General features: G+C 42.4%; 1 protein-coding gene across 1 annotated transcript in view; it reads right to left on the bottom strand.

Moving 5' to 3' along the window:
* Positions 1–5,560: 5,560 nt before the first annotated feature.
* Positions 5,561–12,500, bottom strand: part of xpnpep2 (X-prolyl aminopeptidase (aminopeptidase P) 2, membrane-bound) — a gene marked incomplete at both ends in the record, with an annotated part of 23,324 nt that continues 16,384 nt past the window's right edge. The window contains 14 exons of the mRNA XM_080526903.1: positions 5,561–5,758; positions 6,648–6,737; positions 7,711–7,787; positions 7,929–7,988; positions 8,223–8,327; positions 8,687–8,756; positions 8,853–8,913; positions 9,055–9,126; positions 9,303–9,380; positions 9,828–9,937; positions 10,757–10,846; positions 11,220–11,418; positions 11,648–11,729; positions 12,288–12,389. Coding sequence (XP_080383029.1) covers positions 5,561–5,758; positions 6,648–6,737; positions 7,711–7,787; positions 7,929–7,988; positions 8,223–8,327; positions 8,687–8,756; positions 8,853–8,913; positions 9,055–9,126; positions 9,303–9,380; positions 9,828–9,937; positions 10,757–10,846; positions 11,220–11,418; positions 11,648–11,729; positions 12,288–12,389 — 1,394 coding nt within the window. The remainder of the gene's footprint in view (positions 5,759–6,647; positions 6,738–7,710; positions 7,788–7,928; positions 7,989–8,222; positions 8,328–8,686; positions 8,757–8,852; positions 8,914–9,054; positions 9,127–9,302; positions 9,381–9,827; positions 9,938–10,756; positions 10,847–11,219; positions 11,419–11,647; positions 11,730–12,287; positions 12,390–12,500) is intronic.

Here is a 12,500-nt window from a genome sequence, read left to right as displayed (position 1 = left end):
CAAGAGCCAACAAAAATGATTGATTGCCTCCTTATACTACCATATTCTTTTTATTTTATTTTTATTTAACCTTTATTTAACCAGATAAGTCAATTGAGAACCAATTCTCATTTACAATGACGATCTGGCCAATTGGCAGAACAGAGGCAAGTCTATACACAAGACACAACACAGTATATACGATATATATAGAACACAACCCAATAAAACATGAATGCCATACACAAGTATCAAAAACATCTATCACAACACAATTGTGTATAATATTCACAAATTGGTAATGTGAATGTATGGGTCCTAACATCACTGTGACTGATAGTGTAGGCCTATACCTAAGCAATATAGCCTAAGATATTTCAGCAATATAAACATTCTTGATATTTGCACCACTTTAAATACAAAACATTATCTTGTCAAGATGCATGCCTGTATGGCGTGACTTAAAATGCAGAACTCTCTCTGTCCTTCTCATGCTGTCTATATTTACCCCTGGCAAGACGTCTAAAACCAGACAAACCTACCAGAGTATGAGAAGTGAGTCATCTTTTCTGTAAAAGGAGGCTCTTTAAACCATGTCTTCCTCTTAACCCATTACTGGACACTGGACAGAAAAACAACTCTACCCTGGATTGTTCAAATGCTCTAAAATGCTTTGCTTTGTGGGCCCAAGCAAACATTTTTTTATTGTGCCTCCCCCCCCTAGCAGAGGGTGGTAGCTACTAGCGCTAAATAGACGGCAAAAAAGTGTGTGACCCCCTTACTTACCTGTAGCGGCTGTGTCTCTAAACAAGCGCACAGACTGTTCATGCCAGCGGCCGGCCCTGCTGATATATGATGTGTCCTCCGGTTCTATCTGGAACAGGCCGGGCACTGGGGATGTCGGTCAACAACATGCTGTGGTCAACATGTCCATTGCGCTGCACACACTTTAAACTTAATTGTGAATGATGCGTGAAAAACGGTGTGTGTGCGTACGTGCGTGCACACCTGTGATGCACACTCTATGCAAGCTACAATCAAATAGAGCCAACTCGTGAGCTTAGAATTATAAGGTTCTATCTCCGTTTAGGGTAGTTCAGAGATATTGAGCGTCAACGTTTTTACATTCCATTATGTTTTGTGAGATGGAACCTTTGTATTTTATGAATTACTAACTAAACAATTTCAACATTTTAAAAATAACACCACACAGGCATTAATAAACACCTAATGGATCAGATTATGTAAAAAACTCAATTTTGACAAAAATGGAGATAGAACCTTATAATTCTAACGTCATGAACTGTTGTATCAGAGTAACCTAGATGCCACCATGCCAGACGAGATCAAAACAGGACCACAGAATACAGCAAGAGAGAGATCTGAATTGATGGGTGTTTGTTTGGTCGACGTGGGTAGCAGAGTTGTTGATTGACGGGTGGTAGCTGGCGCGACATCGATGGCAAAAGGTGCGGCTTCCTCTTAGCGGTTGTGGCCCCTAAGCAACCGCATAGACTGATTATGTCAGGTGGCTGGCCCCGGCCGTCAGCAGGAAAGTTAGTCAACATTAACAGACGATTCCACTCTGTTGAAACAACACTATGGCATCAGTACAATGACGATACTTACTCACTTACTCAACATATTGACTACGTCATTTAAAATGCAATAAACAGGCCAGAAGAAGATGGGTGAGAATGAATTATTCAACAATAACGTGGACAAAACTGACATAAATCACATCAACATCTGGATATTGCCACACCTGTCAGGTGGATGGATTATCTCGACAAAGGAAAAAGTGCTCACTAACATAGATTTAAACAAATTTGAGAACACAATTTGAGAGAAATAGGCCTTTTGTGTACATAGAAAAAGTCTTATGTCTTTGAGCAAAAACAAAAATGTTTATATATTATATATATTTTTGTTCAGAGTATATCAAACAGGTGATAGTTCCTGTTGTCTAATGTTGGAGGTGCTAGTCGAGGGCTCCACCATAAACGTCTTTACAGAAACACACATCATTTCAGACCTCTGAACCCTGGAAGTGAAAGCCATCTCAACAATGACACATTTAGAAAGTGAACAAGTACCTAGTCTGGACAGCTGCAGAGGTCTCCCCCTAGAATGACATGTTAGACCAGAGACACGGAACACGTCTAGAGAGACAGGCTAGCAACAGGGGGCTTCTGGGGGCCATTCCACTAAAGGTGGATCAGTATAGCGGCAATATAAATAAATGCGGCGATCAGGCAACTCGAGATTGGAATTCAAGCCTCAGGTGATTCCTCGAACGAGGATCAGCCTTGTGTGATGAGTGTTCACAGAAGACAGGCTTACAAATCTTCGATATGGGCGCGTGCACGCAGACATAAAGAGCCCAGAAGAGTCGATCTGTCGAAATGAACTCTGCAGGGGTACTACATTTGCGCAGCATTCCCGAATTATTGATCTTTATGAAGACGGAAAAATAAGATGTAAAATAGTGCAATACTGCCGCAATTAACAAGGCGAGGGAAATGGTTTGGCAAGAAATTGCTGACCGATTAAATGCGTAGGTCATACTAGCCCCAGTTATTGTTATATGTTCATATTTTAATAAATGAATATTACTACTGTGGTCATATCAGCAGCAGGCTACAAACCGTCATATCGCCACAATGGCCTAGTGGTACCAACCGCTGCCACAGGATTTATTCGTCATTTTTAGACGTGGTTCGAATCCCGCTTCGGACACACTTTTTACTGCATTTCGTTGTCTGAATCTAATCTAAAATCTCATCTAAAAAAGTATGTAGGCTATAAAATTATGGTGCAGGCTAATTTACAAGAACTGACACGATTACAATGGTGTTTGAAGCCTTTGCATGAAATCTTCGGTTAAATAAATAAAATAAAAACTTAGTCAAGTCTCGAACTCGCAACCTTTGGGACTCCAGCCGGTTGCCTTAACCACTGCGCCAACCAGAACACTGTGATGTCAGCAATGCAAGTTGATAGACATACCTATTCATTTTATTTTATTTTTTACACTTTTTAATTTATGTATCCATCGATCTATCTATCTATCTATCACACTTTCAAAATATCTAGTTATCTATCACACAATCAAACTATCTATCGATCGATCACACTTTCAAATTATCAAATTATCTATCTATCACACAGTCAAACTATCTAATCTATCTATCTCGTGTGAAGTGGGAACTAATATTTCCTAAAAGACACATGAGGAACTGTCGTTCGGGGTTTAGTTTCCGCCTGTGAGCCTTTTTTGACGCGCGTCTTACCATAGCCTGTGTTTTAGCCTGGTCGCGACCAGGCTAATTATATCTGACTCAGAAGGAGCTCAACCAAGCAGCAAATTATTTGAGCCACATTGATGGCACCGAACGCAAGCTAACATTTTCGAGGCTTAGAACTTTATCGAGGCTTAGAACTTTATCGAGCTTCGTGGAATACCCCCCTGATTACTGTAACTAACAATCATAATAATAATTATAAACACAACAATAATAAACACACTTCTGACAAGGTGCTCTATTTGTAATATATCCCAACCAACCTATGCCCTATCTTTACTTGATCAAAATATTGTAAACATGTATTTTGTTTGTCTTGCCCTCTGGTAGCACCTGTGTGTTTTTTGTTTGTTTGTTTATTTGTTGTTTTCTTTTTTGTTGTTTGTTTGTTTGTGTGCTTGTTTTGTTTGTTTTTTCTGTGTTTTTTTGTTTGTTGTTGTTCTGTCTTGTTGTTGCTGTTTTTTTGTTTTTGTTTTGTTTTTCCCAGATTGTGATGTGGGTATTAATGTGTGTCTGTCTTTCTTGTTGGATGTTGTATTGTCCTACTCTCAAGGAAAACAATAAAGATATTTGAGAAAAAACAAAACAAGGTAGAGGCGTATGTGATATCAAGAGCCTTCATGCTGTATGAGATTAGGGCCAGTTTCACAGACAAGGCTTAAGCCTAATCCTGGACTAAAAAGCATCTTCAATGGAGATTTTACATTGAAAGTGTGATTTAGTCCAGGACTAGGCTTAAGCCTTGTCTGTGAAACCGGCCCTATATAGGGTTTTGCCCATTTTCCATTTTGGCACAGCAATAAGCAATAACAACCAAGAAAGACAAACATGAAAAAAGACCACAAATAGAATCCACAGGGTATGTGTATACATTTACGGATGCACCTGCCATGCTAGACACAACAAGCATTAGTAACAACTCGCTATAGATGGAGAACGTTGCGATGTGGTTATTTTGGTGTTGAAGACCGCATGATAAGTAGATGCCCTAGTTTAGTTTCCTCTCCATTTTAATTGAAGGATGGCAACACAGTTTGACGTTTTTGTGTGTTAAAAAAAAATAGGGTTAGGGTTAACTCTAATACTCTAAGAGAAATTGGTTTGAACTGAATGCACAGGAGCTACCAATATTACTACTGTACTCATATAAGTATATACAGTATACTTACAGTAAATGTACTACTTTATATAGGGGATATTATTAATGGAAAAATGTGCTGTATTGATAGAAAACTGTATTCAGGTCCCAGGAAAGACTTTTGCGTACACAGATGCTATGAGGTCATATTTATATTCTAGAAGCATTGTTCCTCTTTCTATTGTGTCCTTTTGACCACAGCTCAAACCATGTCAAACACAAAGAGGGTTAAAGGGGCAGTGTCATCTACAGCGTTCTCCCTCTGAACCAACACAGTGATAAGACCATGAACAAGGCAAACATATCTTTCTCTTTTTGTAAACAATAACTGTTGCAGGGATGCTAAGCGTGCACAGTGCGGATGTCTTAGCAAAAAACACATTCACACCTTCCTGCAGCTCTGAGAGAGCAGTTGCCAGGCAACGGGCCCCTACACTGGCACGAGTTCTTCACATGTGGTGCAAGCAAACCTCAAGAGCTATTCAGATTGGTTTGAGAGGGTGAGACTGTCACCAAGCAGGCAGAGAGAATGGCTGTTTTTAGTAATGTGATGACCCCAATTATCCCAGACAAAGAAAACCTTCAACACTCAAACTGTCCACAAGAAAAAGGATTCATATGAATTAAAAGAGTCCTCTTTTAATAAATTAACAATCACGTTGCATTGTCTACAGGCTAGAGCCCCTTTATGGATCGCATACAAAAACTAATTCAAGAAGGGATTGGAAATATAAGAAAGTTATCACAAAACAAATTAGATAAAAATATTTACCACATAAAAACACATACTGTACGTCTACAAAGTGTAAATGAAGTTAGAAAAATACAACAAATCAAACCTCAGAAGAGTCTGAAAGGAGTGGCAGTGGACATAAGAAGTACTGTGAGAGAGATGGAGAGAGACAAGTGAAGAGATGGAGTGAGATAAGTGGAGAGATGGAGTAAGAGATGGGGTGAGACAAGATGAGACCAAATGAGAGATGCCGGTCCCTTTCCCTGCTTTCCCCGGGTTCCATTCCCAGTCAGGGAACTACCCTTAAGCATGTCATTGTACCGGTTACAACTGTATCCTGTGAATATGACGAATAAACTTGATTTGAGTAAGACAAAGGGAGAGACAGGGTGGGAGTTGTTCTCCTCAGGGGAGGCTGTGGAGGAGGGCAGAGGCCACGGCCACCAGTGTCAGGGAGAGGGAGGACGCGGCAGCGGTGGCACCGTTCTGGAACGGTTCAGTGTGTTTCATCATCCACTCCCTCTCCTCCTTCAGACCCTGCTTCTCCAGCTCAGGCCCCATCAGCCTGCGGATGGTCAGGTAGTAGGTGTCCAGCCACTCCAGCTGGAGGGAGAGAGGAGGACAGTACTGTAGATCAAATCAAGTTTTATTTGTATAGCGCATTTCTCACAAAACTACAACCACAACTAAGACGGACATTTAAAACTACAAGATGGCAGAACACGCAAGCAAGTAAGGGCGAAAAAACCTGTACACTGTGCATCCAGGAAAATTCCCTTGCAGCCCTCTACTCATAGAGCGACTACCTCCAGTTTGCCTACCAGCACACAGCAGCGTGCCCCCATACCCCCGCTCCCCGGGGACCCTCAACCACCCCACGCACCCGGCCCGCCCCATCATACTGGGTGAGTGGCCATGCAAGCTCATGGAGGCACACAAACGATTGCACTGTAGTTTACTGTACGTCAGGGGAGGCTGGTGGAGGTAGACATCGGTGGACATAACGGTTGTAACGCATGGAATGGAATTAGGAATGGTATCAAACATGCACTACAAGGTGCCCGTCCTCCGATTTCTGCCTCCACCAGCCTCCCCTACTGTACATCATCCACTTCCACTCATTTAAACAAATAATGATAAACAGTATAACCTTATGAAATACAATGAGAATGAAGATTAAAATAAGCAGAGGGCAGGTAGTTAAACATACGAAACTGGTTTTGTTTTGTCTGAAATAATATGCCGTCACTAATATGACGGCTGCTGAAAGTCACACGTGGTTTATCAAGAAAACGCTTTGAAGCTCTTGGAACATACTGTAAGTTGCCTGTAAATGCATATCTGAGGGGTATTCACCGGGGACTTTCACAGGAAACCAACAACTATCAGCATATAATGAAAATACACCTCAAGCTCTCTCTGAGAGCCAAGTGTTTTGGATGTCACACGTCAGGCTTGAATTCTCTGAAAATTCTTGAAAATCTCCTTTTACCTGCAGTGGACTCAGGAGAGAAGTGTCAATCAGCTTCCTGTCGTACGGAACGAGTGACACAGTGTCAAAGGTCAGGTAGTTTTCGCCATACTGGGGGACAAATACAGAGTGACATTACCTGACAGTAGTGGCAGATACAGTAACACCTTTGACAGATCATGAGCACATTTAAGCAATATCACACGAGAGGGAGTGTGTTATACTGAATATCAGCACGGCTGTGATTCGGTCGTAGGTACGAGGCCGCCAGGCCGAGTACCGAAGCAATTTATTAGTTAACAGTAATAAGTGACAACAGATTATGATTTGATTGTTTATTTAATCATTTATTTTGGCTCCGTCAAGAAAAAATATTTCCTCAACGGGACTGTTCAACTAGCGAAGTTTCCCACAGAAGTGGGGGAAAAAACGTCAGATCAGATATATAAACGGGTTATTTTGATAAACCGGATACATTTTGTGAATATATATGGTTACTTTCTCGCCTGAAAACATATTAAAACTTCATAAAATTATATATTAACACTTGTAGAGCCAAATTACAGCTTTTGGCCAATGGCGGCCAAAATTGAGGATTTAAAAACGGAGAGTTTTGCTTTGCGCGCTGATTGGCTAATGTCTTCTTAGTAACAATGTAGTCTAATTAACGGTAATTTAACACCTGTGCGGCGGAGTGCTACATATAGTTAAAAGTCCCAGTGCTGTTATACTATATATCGTAACTCATGGAATGCCTCTTGTCCAATCAAATTACTTGGTCGGAACTAACTGTTGTATAATGAAAGGTTGTTAATAACTAGTTATATTTTGGGGCAGTCCTACAGGTGGAGCAGTCCTACTCATATTCTTCATTATTGGACAGATACAGTAAAGACAGACAGGAAAGTAAGGAGAGAGGGCATGTCAGCAGGGCGTGGGCCGGATTCGAACCCATGCCGACATGGGCATATGTGTGCACTGTAGATCGCAGTGCTAGACCACTGGACCACCCCAGGGAATAGGTTGTTAATAACTAGTAACACTCATTTGATACAAGTGACCACCATTCAAATAGTGTATCAACCTTTGTGTTGATGGGAACGATGACAGCGACATCTTCAATACGGATCCCAAAGTCATTCGCCTGGTAATATCCTGGTTCTGGAAGCACGAAAGTCAGGAAAAAAACCGATATGATAATCAAGCTGAAGGATTTGAGGCAATTTGTGAATGTGAAATAGGATGGTTTGCTTTCTCTCATCTGATAGAAGCAGGCATGTGTTTGGTTTGTCAAGATCTTACCTATAGAGGTGAACATTCCCTCAGTGAATGGAATGTTATTGGTCTGAAAGCCAACCGGCCCTGTATAGGAAGAATCAGATGGTTAAATACTGTTAGCGTACATGTTAAATCATCACTCTGAATTGTGATGTCAAGTGGCACGTGTGACCATTTAGGACAAACTGCATAAGGATTGTTGGACTGACAACCATCAGAATCAGAATGTTGTCGATATCGTCATCATGAAGTGGTTATCATAATAGAATACTCAGGATGATAGAATTGATGAGACTTCAAGTCATAAGGCAATCATACACTCATGGACGCCAAAGTAGTTCCCTATGCCATGACCCGTTCCATGGCCGTAGTTCAGGCCCGCCTCCCATAATGCACGGCGACCCAGCATCTCCATGTTTGAACCTATAGAGAAATGAAGTGGCAATATCCATCAAACCGAATGCAAGATAGTGTCCTTCCTGTCCTCCCTTCCATAAAAGAATCACTGATATGGCATTATTGGATAGGCAAAAGCAAAGGTTCTATCATAGCTTTATCAATCCATGTATATTTTACGTTAGGATGGGAGGAAGGGAAAGAAAGGACACATTTGAAACAGCAGAGGCTTGCTGACATGCAAACTATCCAAACAGTGCCTTGTCACTTCACCAATGAAAGTGGAAAAAGAGCGACCTCTGGTGGTTGAACTGAGTTTCGGTCCATTGTCTAATAATCAGGTAGAAACATGCATCTGTCTGGTGCGTTAGAACTACAGAACGCACCTCTGGTCCCTGAAGGGAAGATGGTACGAGATATCTCAATGTTTCCCATGAGCACGCGAGTGAACGCCTCCTACAGTCAGGGGACACATAGACAGTTTCAGAGGATTGGATTGGAAGAATGATGATAATGTATGACCCTAGGATACGTTATAAGATAGATGTGTACCTTCTGCATGTCTGTGGGTGTCCCCCAGTGAACTGTTCTTGTGATGTCAGTGGTTCCATCCCTGCAGGTTTAAAAAAGAAGCTGTGACTCACATTACACATTTCAATGTACGTTGATGACTAAAGACCAAAAGATGGTTTCGCTTGTGGTTTGTGGCTATAACGCTTGCTCAGATTATGTGTGAAGGCGTCTCTCTACTCACAGATACTGGCCACCAGAGTCGATGAGGTACATTTCGTCCACAGTCAGTTTCCTGCTGGTTTCATCAGAAGGACTGCAATACGAAGGCCATGACGCAAAACAATGGGATTAGTACAACAGTAGTGAGTGATGCAGATAGACAGATTTCCATGGATACGTGAGAAGAGGTTGAGCCAGTGAGAAAGGGAGGGAGAGAGTGAGAAACGTCAAGGTAAAGAGGGGAGAGGTGATGAAGGGGATATACTGAACCTATAATGGGCAAGAGCAGCATTGGGTCCACTTGCTGATATGGTCTCGAAGCTTTCTCCCTTGCTGTACTTCTGCTCACTATAAAATATCATAAATAGTGTTAGGGATAAAGTGTGTGTGTGTGTGTGTGTGTGTGTGTGTGTGTGTGTGTGTGTGTGTGTGATGGTAAATGGACTACATATATAGCGCCTTATTCCAAAGCACTTTACAACGGCCTCTCATTCACCCATTCACACACACATTCACACACCAATGGCAGCAAGCTACCATGCAAGGCGCCGGCCGCTCATTGGGAGCAATTTAGGGTTCAGTGTCTTGCCCAAGGACATGTGGAACATGTGGAAAGGAGGAGCCGGGGATCGAACCGCCGACCTTGAGATCATTATACACTAGCTCTACCTCCTGAGTCATAGCCACCCCTGTATGTGTGTGTGTGTGTGTGTGTGTATGTGTGTGTGTATGTGTGTGTGTGTGTGTGTGTGTGTGTATGTATGTGTGTGTGTGTGTGTGTGTAGAACTCCTCACCTGCGACGGTCATTGACATAATGTGCTGCAGTCATCTCCGTCTCCTTCCCCTGTGGAACACTCTTCTCCAGCCATAACAGCAACTGGATGACTGCCACAGCATCCCTCACCTACGGAGAGGCAGAGAGGACACCCAGAGCACACAGGGTATTACCCCCATCACAACGCACCCATCCAAATCACAAAACATATTGACATAATAGCCCAAATAAAATGTATATAGGACAACAGTCTATCAGGGGAGGCTGGTGGAGATAGAAGAGAAGGGGTTCGTTGTAATGCATAGAATGGAATGAGGACTACTCCGATTTCTACCTCCTCCAGCCTCCCCTGCAGTCTATCATATCTCACTGCAGAACTGAGTTGGTATGATTGGAGGAATTTATACCCTGATAAGAGCCATAAACGGGACATGCTCTTTATGAAAGCAGGATTTTATGGCAGTGGGGAAAAAACATTTATATCTCTTGTCTCCCTCGATACAAGATATCCTGTGGAGGGTCTATTAAAAGCACACATATGCAATATTGCCTCCACCAATATAAAAATCCCAATTGGGAAAAGTGAGGATTGCCCATAGGAACAGATAACACATTGGATCATTATGCTCTCAGACAGGACTGTTGGAGCCACTGGCTCCACTTTATGGCTTAGTAAGACAGGAACTCAACGGGTTGATAGCTCTGAATTTACTGAATCTATAAGTGTAATGGAGAGTATTTTTTTGCTAGCTGAACAGACTGCATTTAGGCTTTATGTGTGTGTGCCATGCGTGCGTGTGTGTGTGTGTGTGTGTGTGTGTGTGTGTGTGCGTGCGTGCGTGCGTGCGTGCGTGTGTGTGTATGTGTGTGTGTGTGTGTGTGTGCGTGCGTGCGCGTGCGTCCGTGCATGTGTGTGTGTGTGCGTGTGTGTGTGTGTGTTTTACATACATGAGCATCTCTAAGGATACGTTCCTCTGTGTCGTCCTTCACCGCTTTAGTGGTCAGCACAGGGGAGTAGGTACTGGTCAGTAACTTCGTCTGAGAGACAGGAAGAGAGAGAGAGAGAGAGAGAGAGAGAGAGAGAGAGAGAGAGAGAGAGAGAGAGAGAGAGAGAGAGAGAGTATTGTTTTTTTAAACTGTTATTTATTGTATCTAGGTCCTTCATACTGTATGTATAAACACAACCCATGACACAACCTCGTTAATGTTCTACAAAGTACAGTTTTCATTGTTTATAGCACCGAATTTTATTAGCACACTTTATTATGATATCTGTTGTTTATAGTCTCTTTCAACAGTCACTGCGTTTGAGTCTGGCTTGTAAAACAGTATGACCCCCCTAGAGAACTATTGCGGCAATAGCCTGCCATTAAAAGATATAAGGAAGGATTACTTTGCCGCCTGGCCTCACCTGTGGAATGAGCTCATACAGGGCATAGTTGGTGTATTCTGTCCCAATCCACACCTTCACGTCTGGTCTGGTCAGGTAGTTCGTTAGCTGGTTCCGGACTTGGTCATATTCTATCAACTGTACACAGTGGGCCAAGTAACAGGATGCGTTCAAATAGACCTTCAAGTCTTCTGTCACTCTGTGTATGTGTACGAAGAGCCTGGGAGAGAGAGAGAGAGAGAGAGAGAGAGAGAGAGAGAGAGAGAGAGAGAGAGAGAGAGAGAGAGAGAGAGAGAGAATGAAGGGAGAGAGAGATAGAGAAAAACAAGTAAAAAGTTAAATAGATTCATGCACAAAGCCAAACTCTTTCAAAACGACTCATCGACAAGGCCCAAGGGTCACATTAGAGCATTATCTAGTGTGAGAGAGAAAAAGGACTTGAGACTTGCCAGATCCCATCCATGGTCAGCAGTGTGTAGGAGTAGAAGAATGGATGGTAGGGGATGTCTTCACCACGCAGATTAAACAGCCCTGAGGCAGAACAGAGCACAGCAGAACAGGCAAAGCTGTCATTCAGCTCATGCATTCACGTGAACCGTTAGATCTGCCCAAGGCAAGGCTTCTCTCCTACGGGGCTGTACTGTACAGTATGTGTCTGCAATACGTGACTCTGTCTATATTCTCCTAATTATTTGGAGCCTGTGGAGGGAATAGGGGAGCCTGGCTAATGATAGTGATATCACCAGTCAGCCTGAGCATACACACTAGACTCATAATTGACTGACAGCCAAACCAATGGTCATCCTATTCTTTCCCTTTCCAATGACTATAGGCACCACACAGTATATATATATATATATAGTATATAATATATACATACATGTAAACCTGTATATACAGTATATATATTATACAATCTGTTAGTGACATGTTTTTTCACTCCTGAAAGGTTTACAGTTCAATGGTCAATACATAACTTGTGTTATACATTAACGATTCTAACAACTGAATGATTTGTATGATTTGTGATAACGTGTTTACAGGTAGATACAATAACAGCATAATAACATGTGGACTGCTGGTTCTTACAGGCAGTCTCATCCAGTGCAGAGAGCAGGACTGCTGTGGGCTCGTAAGGATTGTCCCTCATCTGACTCCGTATGTGCTCCACCTTGCTCTGCCAAGAACGCTCTGTCGGCCCGGGCCGGCATATCACGGCGCCAGAGGGGAAGCAAACACACACACACACACACACACACACACACACACACGCATTAAGCTCACCATCATGGCCATTAGTTA

This window comes from Nansenia antarctica (genome assembly GCF_963989245.1).
Source record: "Nansenia antarctica genome assembly, chromosome: 3".
NCBI lineage: Eukaryota > Metazoa > Chordata > Actinopteri > Argentiniformes > Microstomatidae > Nansenia > Nansenia antarctica.
Note: the sequence above shows the minus strand (reverse complement) of the source record. Positions and strands in the feature narration are given on the sequence as shown.